Here is a 17897-nt window from a genome sequence, read left to right on the forward strand (position 1 = left end):
CATTATCCTCCAGTGAAAGGAACAGCTGGGATTATCTAATACGGGCCATTTAAGTCTTCTTATGTTTCTTCAGCACAAAGACACAACATAAAGGAAACCTCAAAGAGCCATCCAGGTTTCTAGGTATATTTATTAGACCAGGAACGCCACAGCACAAGTGGTACCCATGGAACAAATGCCATTATGTTCATGCACGTGTGTGTTTTTTTTTCTCCTGTGAAAGCTTGGACCAGTTCATTATAAGCAAAAGAGTTACTCCCTCCACTCTTTAGGAGTGACTCTGCCAACTGGTGACAAGCCCCACTCAATTCCAGATTTTGTAAGCACCTGTAGGAAGATAAAAATCAAGATGATTAACTCTGAAATCAAAGAAACATTCTGATACATGGATATTTCTACTGGTTTTGGTTTAGATTTCTTGTACTAGAACGTGTTACTGTGTTCATCTTTCAGTAAGGAAGTGGGAAATGTTTACTTTACTTAAACATTACTTAAATATTTCAGTTTTCTATTTCAAAATACTTTAGAACCAAAGGTCTAGGATGTAAATCACTAAATTCATTTCCTGTACATGATCCAAACTGTTTTCACCATAACTTCAGTAAAAATTAAAATTAACACCATAACATATTCAGCTACAACTTCTGCCTGAATAGCTAAGGCAACCTGTAGAGGAACTGTTGGACCATGGCCTGAACCTCTGATTGACCACCTGAGGCGAGCACTGCGTCAGCCGTGGGACCACAGGTGAAGGCAATTCTACTTGGAAGGGGTGGAGCCTGGCTGCCTCTCCCAGACCCCATTTAAGGACTGACTGTGGCTGGGGAAGAATCTCTCTCTGGAGATTGCTCCTTCTGAACCTGCAATGCTGGTGAGTACTTTTCATTTATCTCTGATTATCCTTTCCAATATGATAATCTTACTAGCCTAGCTTCTCTGTATGCTTATTGATCATCCAATACTTTACAGCATTTGCATAATGATTTTACATGACCCAAGTGAAGTAGACAATGCTTGCTCCCAGTACATTTTAAAAATCAATGAAATGTGTGTAAAAACTCAAAACACAAAGTAATCCATCTCTATTTCTATCACACTGCTAGTGACTTAAAAAAAAATCCAAAATTCTTACCACTTAAGGTGTTTGCAACAGGTGAGCCCTTCAGAAAATAGCTGACAAGCTTACAGCTGCATCACAACAACAAAGTGGTAAAGCAAGGGAAGACTTACATATCCCCAGACAGCAGCGAAAACTGCTGCTCCGCCAATCAGCACCAGATTTCCGTATTTATCATGGAAGTTCGGTTCATGTTTGCGATGAGCTTGTCTTACTGCGGTATGCTGAACACCACGAGCTAAGGAATATTAAAGAGAATTAGAAATATGGGAGTCAACTCAAATATGAGCTCAAACTACTCATAATGCTCATCTTCCACCAACAGAATGGCAACAATCAGCATTGAAAACTTTAGAAATAAAGTTATCTTTAGCCTATTGGAACAAATTCAAAGTATGGGATTTTTGTGGCCCTGCTTGTGGCGGGGGGTTGAAGATTCATGATCCTTGAGGTCCCTTCCAACCCAGGCTGTTCTGTGATCCAGAAAGCCGTACATTTTGTTGTAGCCTTCCCAGTCTCTCCTGTGAAGGTTATTCCTGAAATTTGCTTCAGGAAGCAAATCCTTTGTTACTTTTTCTTTCCTGTGGGTCCCCATTGTGGCAGTTCAATTAATAAAACTGTGTGACTATTTATCTAAGAAAGTAATTTGAGTAAATAAAGTTTTAATTTCAGAATCTGTTTTTGAGATTTCATATTTAGAAATTCTTCATTTTCAGTATGTGTACTCAAACACTTTCAGGAGGAAGCCCATCATCAAATTAAGGGGTTGAAGACTGTGGGTTTTAGAAACACATTTCTCATTCCCTTTATGATTTTTGGTGTGAAGGAAGCGAAGTGATGAAGAAAAGGGAAATAGCTTCTCATTATATAGATAATTAGATATGGGAGGATCTCTTCAGAGGATAGGAGGTATGTATGTTCATTAACGTATAATACATATACGTAACATTTGTCTTATAAGATAGTCTTATTTATGAATCAAGCTATCAGTACAGACAGTAAATTGCACAATAGTTGTACACAAATGAATTGATGAAACAGTGGTCTGTGCATACAGCCATTATACAGCAACTATTTTTTATATGAGTTTCACACATACCGTCTCAAAACATGACTGCCATCACTGCCCTGATGATACCCTAAATGCTGTCACATCCACAGAGTGCTCTGTGAAGGTGAGCATGCTGCTCTGATGTTGAAAACAGCTGAAACAGCTCAGCACCTTTAAAGGACACAATAACTGCTTGTGAGCCAGCACCAAATGTGAGAGGACCGGGTCAATTACTGCTGAGTCTGTCACCAGAGAGACTGCTTTACTCTTGAGTTTAAGCATTTGGCACTGACAGCACTGAGTACCTCTCCATGCACTGTACATGATCTGGATGTGCTTTCAGATCAAGGAGGAAGAGCACCGAGCAAGGGAACCCAAGGTCAGCTCGACTAAAGGCGGTAAAAAAGAGGAGGAAGAAGAGGTAGAACGAAGAGACGGCAGCCTCCACCCGCCACCATGAACCTCACGGAGGGAAGCGAGTCCAGAGACGCTCTGGGAAGGGACCCGGGCCGCTGGGAGCCCTGACAGGGACGGCGGGAAGCCGTGCGGAGCCCTGAGGAAAAGGCCTACCCCAACTTCCCGAGAGCCCCAGCACGGCTGCGATCCGGAGAGCCCCTTCCTTACCCGTGAGGTTGAGAGCAGCCCTGGCCACAGGAAACATGGTGCCGAGCACGGACCGACCGCGGCCGGCGGATGAGGGTACCCTTGGAGAGCGGTGAAAAACAAAATGGCCGCGCCGGAAGTCGCCAGTGCGCTGCGCCGCCGAGTGACGCCCTCTGGAAAATGTAGTTCCGCCGAGGTACCACGGAGCGGCGAGGGAAGCGCCTTTTCGCTACGAGGGAGCCCTAGCGGGGAAAGCTCTGTAGCTGAGTGACATGGGGGCTCTCGCTCTCTAGTATGCAGATTGAGGAGCGCCTCCTTGCACAACACCAAAAAACAGGCCTCCTATGATGAGCTGGCGCACCGGTGACGAAAGGATTAAGAGCCTCCCTGCGGCCGCTATGTACGCAGTGTCAGGATGGCCGAGTGGTCTAAGGCGCCAGACTCAAGGCGTGCCGCGCCTTCCCATGGCGGGTTGGGTATTCTGGTCTCCGAATGGAGGCGTGGGTTCGAATCCCACTTCTGACACCACTTTTTTTTTTTTTTTTTTCTTTCGAACTGCACCAGTCCCCATCCACACTGTCTGTACAGACGAAGGACTTTGAACAAGATAAGAAACCGCGGTGAGCTCCGCAGCACTAGGACGGCGTTCTATAAAACGTATGTTCTCAGGCAGAGGAAAGTATGAGCGCTTGATTTCACTCAGCCCGTTACCACCGGCCGAAGGTTTTACATATGCATTTACTTCACGTTTTTAACCACCTTTCAAATACACGGCACAGCGATAGACACGCGCTTATAACAGCAGGGACGGCTCTGAGGAGCGACGAAGCTTCGCACAGTCTTATTCCATATTTCTTTTCGGTTTCGGAGGGACTCCCGGCACGAGGTTCGCCTGCAGCCGGGAAGCCCGAGCACCCCGCAGCTCGCAGTGTTTATAAACGCAGCCACACCAGCACTCCATGACAAAAAATTGCAGCGCGTTACCCTCCCCGTACCGCGTGCAGCGTAACGCCCACCCCCGCCTTGCGGGAGCCCGCCCCTCAAAGCAGCTCCACCAATCCGGCTTCCCCAGCTTGCCTCCTCCTTATTGGCTGCCGCTCCAGAGCTGAGCGCAGAGCCCGCGAATAAAATGCCGGCAATGAGACGCGGGCTGGTGCTGCAGCCAATAGGAAGCAGCTGGGTGGTGTCGCGACTCTGTGGTCTGCCAGTAGGTGCGAGGTGGCGGTAAGGGGCAGCGATGGCGGCGCTGTCGGTGTTGGCGCTGCTGCTGCTGCTGGCCTGCGGCGGGCCGCGCGCTGCGGGGCAGAAGAGGAAGGAGGTGAGGCGGCGGTGCGCGGCCATCACGGCCTCAGCGGAGTGCCCGGAGCCGGGGGGGTGAGGCGGAGGCGGGGTTGATGCGGAGGAGCCCTTAGGCCCTGGGGAGCTGCTGGGGTGCGCTACATTTGGCTTCCTGGTGTTTATATGGAACTTCTCTCGTTCCAGTTCCTGCCCGTTGTTCTGTTGCTGCACACCACCAAAAAGAGCCCGCTCCCATCGGTTTGATTCCCACAGTCGAGATATTTATGGACATTGCTGAGGTCCCATCTCAGCATTTTCTCCTCCAGGCTGACCAGCCCCAGGTCTCTCAGCCTTTCCCCATACAGGAGATGCTCCAGGCCCCTCGTCATCTTTGTGGCTCTCTGCTGGACTCTTTGGAGTTCTTTGCCATTTCTGATCTGGGTGCAGAGCTCCAGATGTGGCCTTTCCAGGGCAGAACAGGGAGAGAGGATCACTTTCCTCATCCTGTTGGCTCTTTTAATGCAACCAGGATATCACTGGCTTTCTTGGCTACTCTAGCGCCTAGCTCCTTTTCTGCAAAGCTCCTCCAGCAGGTTAACCTCTAACCTGTACTGATGCATGCAGTTATTCCTCCCCAGGTGCAGAACCTATGTTTGCCCTTGTTGAACCTCACCAGTTTTCTCTGCGCCCAACTCTCCAGTCTGTCCAGGTCCTGTTGAATGGCAGCACAGCCTTCTCTTGTGTCAAGGCAACAAACCTCACCATTAACAGCATAGGAAGGTACTTTGGAGCAGGCAGCTTTCATCAGTGTGTAAGCACTTGGTGTAAATTAACATCCTTATTAATGATGTGACTGTAGAAGGCTCTGTGCCTTTGAGAGCTGAAAGCTGAATGAAGTATCACAATGTGTAGCTTGTGTTCTTGTAGAATACAGTGCAGTATGCAAATCTTCAAGTCCGTGCTGCGAGAGGTTAGAGGGAAAAGCACCTACAGGAAAACCAACACTCTTTGATTTTCTTTTCAGATGGTGTTATCAGAAAAAGTGAGCCAGCTGATGGAGTGGACGAGTAAGAGATCTGTGATACGAATGAACGGCGACAAGTTCCGCCGTCTTGTGAAGGCACCGCCCAGAAACTACTCGGTGATTGTGATGTTCACTGCTCTTCAGCCTCACAGACAATGTGTTGTGTGCAAGTATGGCCTTCATTCATCAACTGCAACTTGAAAGTCATCATGTGATTTGTAGGAGGTTAAATTTAAAAGAGTAACTCTCTCATGCACATAAAAGTACATGATACTAAAGTATGTTATATATTATTTTTGATATTCTATGGGAGTACTTACGTTATGTTGAGGGAAAACAATGTACTCACTACTTACTTTGCTCCTAAAGTAATCAATGTCAATCAGAGAAAATGCTCACAGTGCTGAGTTTCTGCACAGAGAGGGCGAAATCTCTACTTTACTGGCATGTGCTACTGAAGAAATGTTTGCAGGTTAACTTGGTGGCCTTGCAGTCTAAAAGTTGCTATTAGTTAATAATGTTGATTGACATTTTATTTACGCTGATAATTTGCTAGTCTTAACCCGCTTCTGTAAAGGTAACTTCTGTACCAAATTATTTCAAATAATTGGTGTTCCATCTTTCTGATGCAGACAGGTGGACGCTTCCGTTCATTTCAGTGTCCCCAGGATTAGCAAATCAGGAGTTTCTGGGCTGCTTTTCAAAAATTTCTTTGGAAATTATCATTGCTCCTGGTTATGGATGCAGTGACACTTGACCTGTATCTTGGCCTTTAAAGTACAATGGTGCTAAATGCTTTGATTTTTTTTTTTTTTTAAGGTGTAAAGCTGGCCCTGATTTTTTTTTAATTTCTTATTTTAAACATGAGAAAATAAATGTAAGGGGTGGGTGGAGTGCCCCTTTCAGTGGGATGGAGAGCTACTGCTCTTGCAGCTGTTCAGTAATTTGTGTTGGGGCTGACACACGACACACAGCATCTCACTTTGTGTGTTCACAGGCAAGCTGATGAAGAATACCAGATTCTGGCAAACTCCTGGCGATATTCCAGTGCTTTTACCAATAAGATTTTCTTTGCTATGGTAGATTTTGATGAAGGCTCAGATGTGTTTCAGATGGTAATGTTCTCTTTCTGTTCTATTTTTAACTTGCGTTTTGAAGAATGAGGGTAAAGATGTGTATAAAACCTGTCACAGTGATTAAAGACATGTCGAATTACTGAGCTCAAAAATTAAAAGCTACCACTCAGATGAGGAGTGAGATGACGAGATGAGGGCAGTGGTACTTAGCAGCAGCATTAATAGCACTGAAAAATATGAAATTGGCACAAAGGATGTGCTAGCTTATCTGACTGTTGCTTTAGGGTCTGTCTCTCTCCTTTTTTATGGATTCTCCTACAGTATAGGAGGAGGCAAGATAGAAAACACTGAAGTCCTTAGGAATGGTTAAAAAAGGAACAGTGGATTAGTTTTTCAATACTGATTGACTCCTACTCTTTTTTTTTATTTTGCTGTTCTACTAAGTAACAAAATAAAAAGTACATTTGAGAACTACAATTGCAAGCATACATGGAATGAGAGAATTCATCCTTCACTATAAGTTTCAAATGTTAATTTTTCTTTAAAGAGATGCTCATCTTTCTATTTAAAAGCTATGCAATTTAGGTAATGCTGTTTCAGTAGATGAAAGCTTTTGGAAAGGCAGGATGGAAACTTTCAGTACTCTTGCTTTATTTTCCCATAGTGTTTCATCAAAAATTAATTCACTAAGCTATGACTGATATAAATTACTGCACATATTCCTGTCCTGATGATTTCTTTCTAGATAGTGTGTATAGAATAAATAGCTTCAAAAAACACTGTAATGCTCTGGGGAAAATAGTGTTGGGGAAAGATCTTAATTAGGAAAAGGTTAATCAAAAATCAAAGAAGATGCTATAATGTCACCTTATGAACGAAAAGCTTTTATTGTTGTAATGTCCTGTTAACTGGATGGAACCTCTGAAATGCTTCCAGACAAAGGAACATCAGTTAGTTCAGAAAGGAACTAACTCAGATGTGTTTAAAAAAATAAGCAAACAACAGCAATGTCCCCAACTATCCAGAGCAGCTGGCAGCAGAGAGCAGAAGTTATTTCTGACTGCTTAAGAGAGAAAACAGCTTGGCTTACATGAAGGAAAGTACAGAGTGGTATTAATTACTGTCTTAGAAAAGGCAAGAAGTTGGTCTGATTTTATCAGATACAGAAGCATAAGCTGCTGTACGTGGTGCACTTTGCTAAGGTGTCTGTGCAACTTGTTCACTGAATACTCGTGCTTTCTAATGGACTTGGTGGCTGTTGCACATGCAGATGAACTGGAGGCACGTGTTGCTTAGTAGAGCTGTGATGGTGTTGTGTTTTCTGTGGATTTTCTAAATGCAGCTGAACATGAATTCTGCTCCAACCTTCATTAATTTCCCTGCCAAAGGGAAGCCCAAGCGAGGTGACACGTATGAGCTCCAGGTGCGCGGCTTTGCAGCTGAGCAGCTTGCTCGATGGGTGGCTGACAGAACTGATGTCAATGTAAGTGTGCACAGAGAGGGACTTCATCCCTCGCCTCCTCTGCAGCACGCCCTGTTGTGTTATTCTGGCTCTGATATTTGCTAATTGTGTTTTGTTGATAAGTCCAATCTCAGATACTCTAAACAGTTATTGCCTGCACAGTCTTCCATCCCTGAGAATGTCCCAAGCAAGGCTGGATGGTGCTTTGAGCAGCCTGGTCTGGTGGAAGGTGTCTCTTCTGAGAGATTCTGTTTGAGCACATAACCACATTTTTAAGGTTCCTTACCTCGTGTTTTAGTATGTTGTGTGTAGCTGTGTCTGATAAGATGGTAAAAATCATCTTTCTTGTGTTTCTGAGAAAGGAAATTGTTTCAATTAGTAGGTAAGGTAGTGGGATGTAAAGGAGGAAGAAACTTTACGTACTTTTCAGGTCAGAGCTTCTTATAGAAACTTACGGGAGGTTTCTTTCAGAGTTGGTATTTTTCTCTTCTAATATGTTGGGGTTTTTTAGGTGTAAGGATGTTACATGTTATCTTGTTCAGAGAAAATGATGAAGTTACCTTCTGTGTGCAGATTCGTGTGATAAGGCCACCAAACTATGCTGGACCACTGATGTTAGGACTGCTGCTGGCTGTCATTGGTGGCCTTGTGTATTTACGTGGGAGCAATCTGGATTTTCTCTATAACAAAACTGGCTGGGCATTTGCTGCTTTGGTGAGTAATTGTGATTCTTGTCTGCCTGTTGCTCTGAGTTTTATTGCAATCAAACGTTTTTGAAAAGCTTTTGTTTAAACCTGCTGGATGACAGTGAGGTACATTTAGCTTTTCAGTAGCCTGTTAATATTTCATCTCTTTTGTTTTTTGGTTTTTTTTTTAACTCAGAGGGTACTTCATTGGATGCTTTCTATACTAATAAAAGGCCTAGACTGAGGTGGCATTCCAAACTAGCACTTTCTGGTATTAAGTTAAAAGAAGTGGAATGGAAAAAAATTCTTAAGGAGTATTTTATTCTTTCCTTTTCAGTGTTTTGTATTAGCAATGACATCAGGTCAGATGTGGAACCATATTAGAGGGCCACCCTATGCTCATAAGAACCCCCATACAGGACAAGTGGTAAGTCTAATTTCTCTATTTATATTTCTGCCTTTCTATTCTACAGAATAACATCTGTCCTAAAAGAGACAAGTCAGAATGCAGATTCTATTCTTGACCTCATTAGAGAGTTAGTGAGGCTAACTTGGTCTTTGACAAGGCAAGCTAGGGGATATTCAGTGCAGATATGGTCAGCCTTCTTTGAAATATCTGTGAAAGAGGGGTTTTGTAGGTGAGCTGTTCAAATGGAAAGGCTGATGGATTCCATTCAGGATTTAGGTTTAACTACAATTAATATTATGCTTTCCTTGGCTGAAAGGGAACTGCAAACTCTTACCTTGCTAATAAGCAATCACAAAAAACTGATTTTAATCGGAAACAAAATGTTCTGTTGTGTAATTGGTATGTGATAATGGTTACCTAGGCTTAAATCTTCATTAATAGAATTTTTAGTTAAGTGATTCATTAGTTGTAAAAGATTGATGTTGCTGGTTTATGGTATTTGAAGAATAATGACAGTCATTGCCTAGTTTTTTTTCTGCGTGTGTTGGTTTCTGTTCACAGAAATAAGCTTTTTGGGAGCTGGAATAACTAATTCTTAATTGGGCTAGAAATAGTAAGGTTAATTTGCTATCTAGCAACTATCTAGCTCAGCTTCTTGTTTGAAACAACTCAAAGTGTTTTCATGCAGCAAAGCATTAAATAGCCATCATACAGATGCAGGTACTCTGCAGAAAACAGGACATACTGGTTCAAAAGTGTTGCCTTGTTTTAATACCAAGAGAGTTCAAGCTCTTTTTGTGTGAGGAAACTTTGATTATTCTAGTAATTAAAGAAAGCTATGAAGATGCTAAAATAATGCTGGAGGGTAAGCCATTTGGTAACCCCGTATGCTATCACCTTTGCTATCAAGTTATTTGGGATGGAGATTTCCCCCATGCTACTGTAAGCATTTCTTTAATATTTCCTACTTTTCTTTACCTCCTCCCCACTAAAGAGTGAAGGTGTGTGTGTGTGTGTGTGTGTGTGTGTGTGTGTGTGTGTGTGTGTGTGTATTTAAGAAGTTGAGTGTTTTGGAGGAAGGTTTGTTTTCATGTTTGCTTTTCGGCATTTAATTACCTGTGATACTTCCTCCTTTTCTCTCCCATTCACATTTTATCTCCAGTGATGAAGAGAGATGACAGTTCTTAAGTAGCTAACAGAAAAATAGAGGTGTGTGTTGGATCTTATATATTAAATAGTGCTGTTGTTGAGCCTGGCAATTTTATACTCAACCTGATCTTCCATATCTCATGCACCTATCTGTTGACTTCCATGAATTTCAAGCTTTCTGTTGACTCATCCAGTTGGTAGACTTCTAATGAAAACAACATATGAAAGCAACAGAAGATTCCTGTTTGAGCCAACTGAAGTTCAAAGTCAACAGAAGTTCTCATCTGTGAAATATTTTCTTCAAAGTATTTCTGCTTTTCTTTTTTAATACTATTTCTGTTTAGCACATTCCTCACCCTTTTTTTGATCTGAACACGAAGACTGAAGAATAAAGCTTCAAGGGTGATGTTAGTAGTGGTATTTTTTCTCTGATGGCATGAAAAAGATTTAAAATGCTCAGCACTGAACCAAGTGAGCAGTGTTCACACGCTGTCCCACAGATGAGCACAATGTCCCTAGCATAAAGATCCAAGTCAGGGTTTGGGTCAGCCTTGAAGGCCAGTGGGTGCAGAGGGATGTAACTATCCAAACAGGAAATCTGGGTCATGAAGGTTGTAGCAGCTCCTGCATTATGATAATCTGAACTTTGGGCTGATTGCACGTGAGAGTACAGGAAGTATTTCTGATGCCCAATTCATGTTAAATAGATGAAATTGTTCATGCTAGAACTTCTTTTGTCTCATGAAGGAGACATTGCAAAATGCAGTTCCAAGCTCTATAGCTGCTGTTAATTGTTTCAAAGTTGACTCCAGTCTTTCTAAAACTCAGCTGCTCTTTGTCTCTTGCAGAGCTATATCCATGGAAGCAGCCAAGCCCAGTTTGTTGCAGAAACACACATTGTTCTCCTGTTCAGTATCCTTACTGAGACGCATGTTGTTGGTGACAGTTCTTCTGTTAGCTTATGCTGCTGCCTCTTCTACAAGTGTTTTGTCATGGTTCCTATCTGTCTGCTGATGCTGGTGCAGGAACTTGTGGAGACTGCTGACAGCTATGGGTTTCTAATGACAGTGATCTTTGAGAAGAGTGTTTACTGCTATCTCACCACCACCTTCCCTTCTCAGTGACCAAACTGGATGGGTTCTTGTGGAATCATAAGGCCCTTCAGGATAGCCCCTTTTCCTTTACATGTTTTGTCTTTTCAGTCTCATTTAATTCTCTCTTTAGCTTTGAATTATTTCCCCTATTACTGATGGGTTTTCTCTTATTTCTTGGCTTACCTTCTTTGCCTTTAACCTTAGCTCTCATTCATGCTAACAAGTCAGGATTTTTTCATGCTGGTATTAAGCCATCAATAGAGGTAAGCAGAATCTTGCTGGTTTGAGTTTTTTCTCTTCTCATTTGTATAAAGATGTTTCTTTAGTGTGTGCATTGTCTCTTCTACTCATACATGCATGTGTTTATCCGTCATCTGTGACTTGAGTCTTCCTTGAATCAAGCTCTCCTTGTCTTGTCACTTGTGCCAGCCTGTGCCTTATTTTACTTTTACTAGGGAATAAGTCTTATTTAATACTTATATTATATAAATATATATATTATATTATATTATATATAATATAAAAGGGGGTATTTCCCTTGCAGTTTCACTGTCCCAAATTGTCTGCATTTTTGTGGTACACAGATCTACTTAGCAGCATGCTTACCATGGGCACGAGTGGGTTTCTCTCTTAAACTGTATGATTCAAAACTATTTTATAAGCACCTGTCCTCTTCAGTACTCTGTAGTGGCTAACAAGCTTCTGTTGTAACAGTGAGGTTCTTAGTAACTGAGTGGCTTCATCTTTCTCCCTTTTCTCTTAAATCTTTTCAAAATCCCAATTTCACCAAGAGATGCATTTGTGTGGGTTTTTTTTCCTTTTTGTAATTCAGTGACATAAAATGGACAATTTAAATACGCTGTTAGGAGTTAAAAAAGCTCCCAACTCTGTGTATGTCATATCAAATACTTATTTAATACTGAAAAATTCAATTTAGTAAGAGACTTCCAGTCTTTTTCTTGCTACTGTTGTACTTCTGATGCATTCAGTTGAATGTAACAGAATTTTTAATTGGTGCCTGTTTGCATTAGATGTCATCTCCTTCAGCCCCTGTTGGCACCAACAAGTAGTTCTCATTTCAGAAGAAGAATTGAGGCTGAAACTTCTCTGGTTTTGTTGTTTGATTTTTTTTCTTAACGGTTCATTCTTGGCAAATGCCAGGCCTTTTTTTTTGTCTGTGCTGCTTTAATTTTTGATAATTTTAATGATTTCTTTTAATTGAAGCTTTAGAAATGACTCAAGTCCTGTTATTTGAAAGATTCCATGTTAGATGAAAATACTCATTTTATTAATTCTGTTAGTTGAGTTAAAACAGTTTACAGTTTGTAAATTCCTTTTGAGAGGGAGTAAAACAATGGTAGGAGTGGACTTACCTCCCAGAAGGAAGAAGTCCTGTTTCATTACAGGCTGAGAGCATAACCTTAAACTTTGCTTTGAGACCTACTATATATTCTGGTTTATGCTTCAAACTTTGTGTTTATTTTCTCTTGGGTTTTGATGATTATGAACAACTTCAGTGTGCTTTTTTTAGCCTTAGATTTGTTGATTAGAGCAGGAAGTTTGTGATTTTTTTCAAGCTTGCAGGATTAGGAATGCAAGTATTGTATTAAGTCCGGTGTATTTTGTTGATATAGCCTTAAACAGTGTCCACAGATGGTGGTGTTACTTTAGGAATGGTTCTCCTCCATGAAGCTGCTACTTCTGACATGGATGTGGGGAAGAGAAAGAGTAAGTACTGCTATTTTTCTCTCCATCTAGAGGGGTCACATTATATGAAAATCAGGGTATTTAACAGAAATGCTTTTATGCTGGTTTTTTTTAAATTGTGAATATTGGTCAATTTTAGTATTTATTATTTAGTTTCAGACAAATGATGAAATCCAGGGTTTCTATGGTCTTTTCAACGTTACAGTTGATTGCATAATAGTAGTAGAATAAGTTTCTATTTCACAATTGGTTTTCTTCAAGGAAGAATTAAAGAAGGGGAAAAAATGATTCAAATGATTTAATGTTATGGTAGCTAACGAATAAGAGTAGAGTATTCCTGGTGGTCTAATATAATACTGGGGTGATCTGTTTAAATAAAAACAAGTCAACTTAAGTTGCCTGCAGTAAAAAAAAAAAAAAAAACCAACCTCCAAGAAATGATCATGAAACAAAATACTCTTGAATGCATCCGACAATAACTTGTTATGTGTTTCATTATTCTGTGTGTCCAGGAGAAGATAGCTCCAGCTTTCTTCTCTGCCCCATTTTATGGCCATGTTAATCTCATTTTGTTTTTCTGTGCTTCAGTTAAGGAAAAATAAACTGTATATTAGGTTCTATATGTCTTGTGTATTATTTGAGTCGCAGTGTATGGATCTGTCTTTTTTTCTCCTCCATTGCTATTAATGAGGGATATTTCAGGATAAAGTGCATGCAGATCCCATGCTAGTCTTAGCTGAGATACTCAGGAACTGGTTTTGATGTGTACCAATTCCACTCGTGGGTCACAGCAGCAGCAAAACCAACAGCAGCTGTTTCAGTTTCTGGATATTATTAGTACATGTGGACCTCTGGTGGGGATGAAGTGAAACAGATTTCTGCTTTACTCTTGGACTGCATGCATGTGTGCTTACTTGTGTCCTTGCATTACAGGGAAGGATGCTGTTGTATGCTTTCCACCTTTCAGTCATTTCAGCAGTTTTTAGATGTGCTTAGCAAAGAGCAAGATAGGCAGATGTAAAGATGCTTTTGGGCCACTTTGTTAGCAAGTGAGAGAAGGGGCTTATCATCTCAGTGAAAATGGGCTTAAAGTATTTGAAAGAGAATGATGTCGGTATAGCTCTTCTAAGTGACTACAGCACAGGTTTAATCTGACCAAACTTGTAAATATTGCAGAATATTTCTGTTAACTATGGTATTTTTGGAGAGAGCTGTCACTTAACTATTGTCTTACTCTGCATCTCTTGCAGTCATGTGCATTGCTGGTATTGGCTTGGTGGTGTTCTTTTTCAGTTGGCTGCTATCTGTCTTCAGGTCAAAATACCATGGATATCCATACAGGTACTGCTTTTCTGCTGCTTCAGTCACTGTGTTTGTGTGCATTGTGGTACAGCTGTGTCACCGGAGGTGGTTATGGAGAAAGAGGAGTAAATACAAATGAAGGCTTTGGGAGTGGTAACAGAAATTTTACTTGTGCTTACGAATGAATCTGTTCCTGTGGACTGGTATTTGCTTCTCTTAATGTTAATATAAAACAGAACGGAGAAAGAAGCTAAATATTTCTTTTCTCCCCCTGAAATCTAATTTGGTGAGAAATATTCTTTTAAAATCAAAGCTGCTCTTGCTGCTCAGGGCAGCAATGTTGGCTAATAGTGCAGAAATACAGCATTTGGTGGATACTACTCTTTTTCTGGCCAAAGCGCAGATTATGCTGCACTCCTTTTTATGCTGTTATGTATTTATAAAATATTTATATTCTTATGTTGGTATCTCAGCCAATTATATTGAAATAAGTGCTTCTTTACTACATTCCCTCAGTACTCTTACATTCTGATCATTAGTTCTTACTGTTGGGAATAGGGAATGTGACTGATTACTTGAAGCTGCAAATATTTCAGGATTGCTTTTATCTTTGTTGAGTAGTTAATTTATTTTTTTATATTGATGGATATAGGGGGCTTGTTTAATGTATTTTGAAGGAATGAATACATATTGAGGGGCCAGCTTCTAACCATCTTGGCTCCTGTGAAGTTTCTAGTGTGTCTGGAAGGCTAATCCTGATTGGCATTGGCAAATATATGGTGTTCTCTCTGTGAGAAGCCATAATGATGGGTTACTGTGTCTATTAACAGAGTGAGAGCATCATTGCCTTCCTAGAATTCTGTAGTACGTGTGGACACTGGAGGTTTATTTTGTCAAGATTTCTGTTAATTTATAGCTACCACCAATCACTCCTTACACAAACAGTTGATGAGTCTCACTATGATGAAGAGGATTTTTGCTGTAGTAAAGACAGAGGTCTGAAGATAACTTTGAATGTCTGAGATTATTGGCGCTTATCACTGAAACTCAAGGGCAGCTGCTCTCTCTAACTCACTTGTGCTTCTTGCCAAACAGTTCTTAGTGAAGCACACACAGTCACACTGTGAGAAGTTAGCCAGAGCTTTGCTGCTCCTGAAATTCTGCCCAAAAAGCCTCTTGTAGTTTTTAGTATTCTTCCACCAACTCCTCAGAAATATCCATCACCCGTGAATTACAGACTCCTGCTAACCCACTGTTGTGTTCCTTCTACACCCACAGGCTGGGAAACCCTTTAGGTCATGGCAGTAGTCAGTTCTTTCATTTTTGTAAATGTGATACTCACAAATACTTCTCTAACACCAAAAGAGTTAACACTCTTCTAACGAAGAAACAATCTTCTAACGAAAAAACATTCTTCTAACGAAGAATTTCTTGTTGAATAACTGATTGCCTTTCATTCTGTTCTTTGCAGTGGTTTAATGAGCTGCTTCTAAATTTGGAGCAAGTGTGATATTGCTGCTCTGGCTTGGCTTGAGGAGTATTAGAAGTCTTGCTTTTAAGTAACTTTCTCCACAGCTATTTACGCCTTAGTTTTTCATTCTGATCTTCTGAGAATATGTGGAAAGCTAAATAGGCAGTTGCAGGCCTTTGCTTTTTATAGAAGTAATAAATGTTTGCTTTTCTTTTTGTTCTTGCAGTTTCCTAATGAGTTAAAGGATTCCAGAATCTGTAACACCAGGAAGATGGTGATTATGAAACTGCGTAATAGAATGGAAGAACTAAAGATGTGTGGTTCATGCTACCTCTCTTTACACTGAATGAGATAGTTAAACACTGAACCAAAGATGACTGCAGTGCCTTAGATATAACATGCAATGTGCATTGATGGACAGAGTATTAAGATGCAAACTCTCTTCCAAGCTTTACATCTTCTGATGCAACTTTAATGGAAGGCAAAACTTTGCATTTAGAATTACTATGTTTCCTTAGACTAACAGAAATGGTACTTTGAATTCTATTGGATAATCTCTTTTGCATGTCTTTTCCCCTCAGATACTTCTTGCTCATCCTTGTAGGTGACAGTAGCTTCTCTGTTGTGCCTGTGCATGGTTGAGGAAGCTTCATGTACCTGCATGTCACTTCCTTCAGTCTGTGACCCTTGGAGCGTACTGCAGATTCCATTTCAGGATGTGCATACCCTAAATGTGTGTGTCTATTTTGAGAAGAGCATTTAACTACAGTATGATGCAAGAGACTGCTTCACAGATGAAGGAAGACTTTATAATGGGTAGTAATGGCTCCAATGGTAAAATTTCAGTCAACATTGTACAGGGACCTACTAATGAATTTTATACTTGATATTCAGGACTGAAAAAAATAATCAAAAATTTAGTGTATTACTTCTTCTCCCTAGTAAATAGGCAAAAATTATGCTAAACTTTGCTGTCTATAACTTGATTGAAGTCCCTACTTCTTACAGTGCAACTCATTCAATTGTTAAAAACTTTCTTGTCAAATAATGAAACTACATCAGTTCATTTGTAAGTATTGGTTCACTAGAAAGCATTATCTCAGTGATAACACTTCCCTTCCAAAAATTACAAAACATGGAAAGGTAATTAAAGGGGTAACTAATCTGTTGCATGAATTATAAGTTGCTAAGTGGCCTTAAAGTTACTGCTCAGCATCTGCTGTCAGATTGCTGGTCACAATCCAAGTTCTCACATTCATTGCTTTCTCCGAATTATTTTCAGCCGTGTGTCCTTGGAAGGATATGGGAGTGGGCTGAGATATCTAACCCCAGATGTTGTTACTCTAGGAGAGCTTTCTTGGCCTTATAATTAAATGGATGTGCTTTTTGCTCTTTTATCTCACAAAGATGCTTTTCCTTAAGGATTTTCTAGTTGAAGACCTTGTGCCTCAGCCCACGCTGTTTTGTAATTCAGCATCTGCACTACAGGAAATGTTTGTGGCCTAATTCAGCAGTACTGCCTTTTGTAGACCATGATGGCCTTGGTGGTTAATAGTCAGAGGAAAATATGAGACTGGCTTCTCCTTCTGCCTGTCTCTAAGGATTACAGGATGTGGATACTTTGGATTTAAGCTCAAAAAGAATTTATCATTCAGAGTAGAATGTTGTTATTATGCAATTTTGCTACATTAACACATCTCAAGTGCCTTACCTGTTCTAATTTAGTTGTTTGACGTTTCAACTTGTTGGTGAGATGGAGATGCATTTTTTAAAGAAACCATACATACAGAATGAGAAGTTTTAGTGGATTGGATAAGTTGTGTGGCTGGATTTTAGACAACTTTCAATAAATATTTTTTAATCTACACTGGTGTCTCTCAAACTTTCAGACTGAAAGAAGCTATAACAAACCTATTTTTTTCCACTATTGCTTCAGTGTGTGTTAATAAGTATATATAGTAAAAACCTGAGCGTGGCTGAGTAGATGGGATTAATAGTGTGTGTTTATGCAGGAAATCACAACCTGAAGCATCACTGCTAGAGGTCCTCTCATGTAGGCAACGAACAGCACAGGGGCTGTATGTTTTTCACTTGTTCCTCAGGAAAGCTGTCAAAGACAAGACTTGGCTTCCTGGGGTCTTTGGCAGGTGGTGTTCCTGAAAGTGGAGTCCAGTGGGACTACAGTTACAGACTTGAAAAACTTAGTTTCCTGCCCTATTGGCATTTTAAGAAGGCTTCCAGCAACATTTGAGATTGGTTGTGCTTCAGTTGTTAACAATGCAACAAAAGCGATACACAATCTTGTTCTGAAATAACGTTTTCTATGGAAGCTTTCAGATTTTTTAAATGTTGTGTTTATTGTATTCTGTCCCTTTCAAAAGCATTTATCGTATGGGCCAACTTTAAACAATCGTGCGTTGTGTTGGTGGATGGTGGGGACATGTTGGCCTTGCATTTAAGGTGTTTCT

General features: G+C 40.7%; 3 protein-coding genes and 1 non-coding gene across 7 annotated transcripts in view; 2 read left to right on the top strand and 2 right to left on the bottom strand.

Moving 5' to 3' along the window:
• Positions 1 to 17897, bottom strand: part of PGK1 (phosphoglycerate kinase 1) — a 156799-nt gene that overhangs the window by 44972 nt on the left and 93930 nt on the right. The window lies entirely within an intron of this gene.
• Positions 113 to 2933, bottom strand: LOC128076010 (cytochrome c oxidase subunit 7B, mitochondrial). Its single transcript, XM_052673270.1, has 3 exons — positions 2793 to 2933; positions 1231 to 1355; positions 113 to 327 (listed from the first exon to the last, which is right to left on the bottom strand). Exons 1-3 carry the CDS (start codon positions 2827 to 2829, stop codon positions 253 to 255), a joined length of 237 nt encoding a protein of 78 aa, XP_052529230.1. The 5' UTR covers positions 2830 to 2933; the 3' UTR covers positions 113 to 252.
• Positions 851 to 17294, top strand: MAGT1 (magnesium transporter 1). Of its 4 annotated transcripts, none has more exons than XM_052673264.1 (10): positions 851 to 871; positions 5074 to 5243; positions 6071 to 6188; positions 7492 to 7632; positions 8185 to 8325; positions 8635 to 8724; positions 10704 to 10767; positions 12603 to 12677; positions 13907 to 13997; positions 15656 to 17294. In XM_052673264.1, the coding sequence occupies exons 1-10, from the start codon at positions 866 to 868 to the stop codon at positions 15669 to 15671; spliced, it is 912 nt and encodes a 303-aa protein (XP_052529224.1). In that variant the 5' UTR covers positions 851 to 865; the 3' UTR covers positions 15672 to 17294. The 4 variants fall into 4 exon arrangements, 3 of the variants coding, with proteins under 3 accessions (XP_052529224.1, XP_052529226.1, XP_052529223.1); XR_008204192.1 differs by lacking the exons at positions 851 to 871; positions 13907 to 13997; positions 15656 to 17294 and adding exons at positions 3952 to 4089; positions 11174 to 11212; positions 11494 to 11566 and having other exon boundaries at positions 12584 to 12677; XM_052673263.1 differs by lacking the exon at positions 851 to 871 and adding an exon at positions 3953 to 4089.
• TRNAL-CAA (transfer RNA leucine (anticodon CAA)) lies at positions 3181 to 3296 on the top strand. The gene is made up of 2 exons: positions 3181 to 3218; positions 3251 to 3296. It is a non-coding gene; the product is annotated as a tRNA-Leu (tRNA).

Source organism: Tympanuchus pallidicinctus, unplaced genomic scaffold (assembly GCF_026119805.1).
Source record: "Tympanuchus pallidicinctus isolate F22 unplaced genomic scaffold, pur_lepc_1.0 scaffold13, whole genome shotgun sequence".
Lineage (NCBI taxonomy): Eukaryota > Metazoa > Chordata > Aves > Galliformes > Phasianidae > Tympanuchus > Tympanuchus pallidicinctus.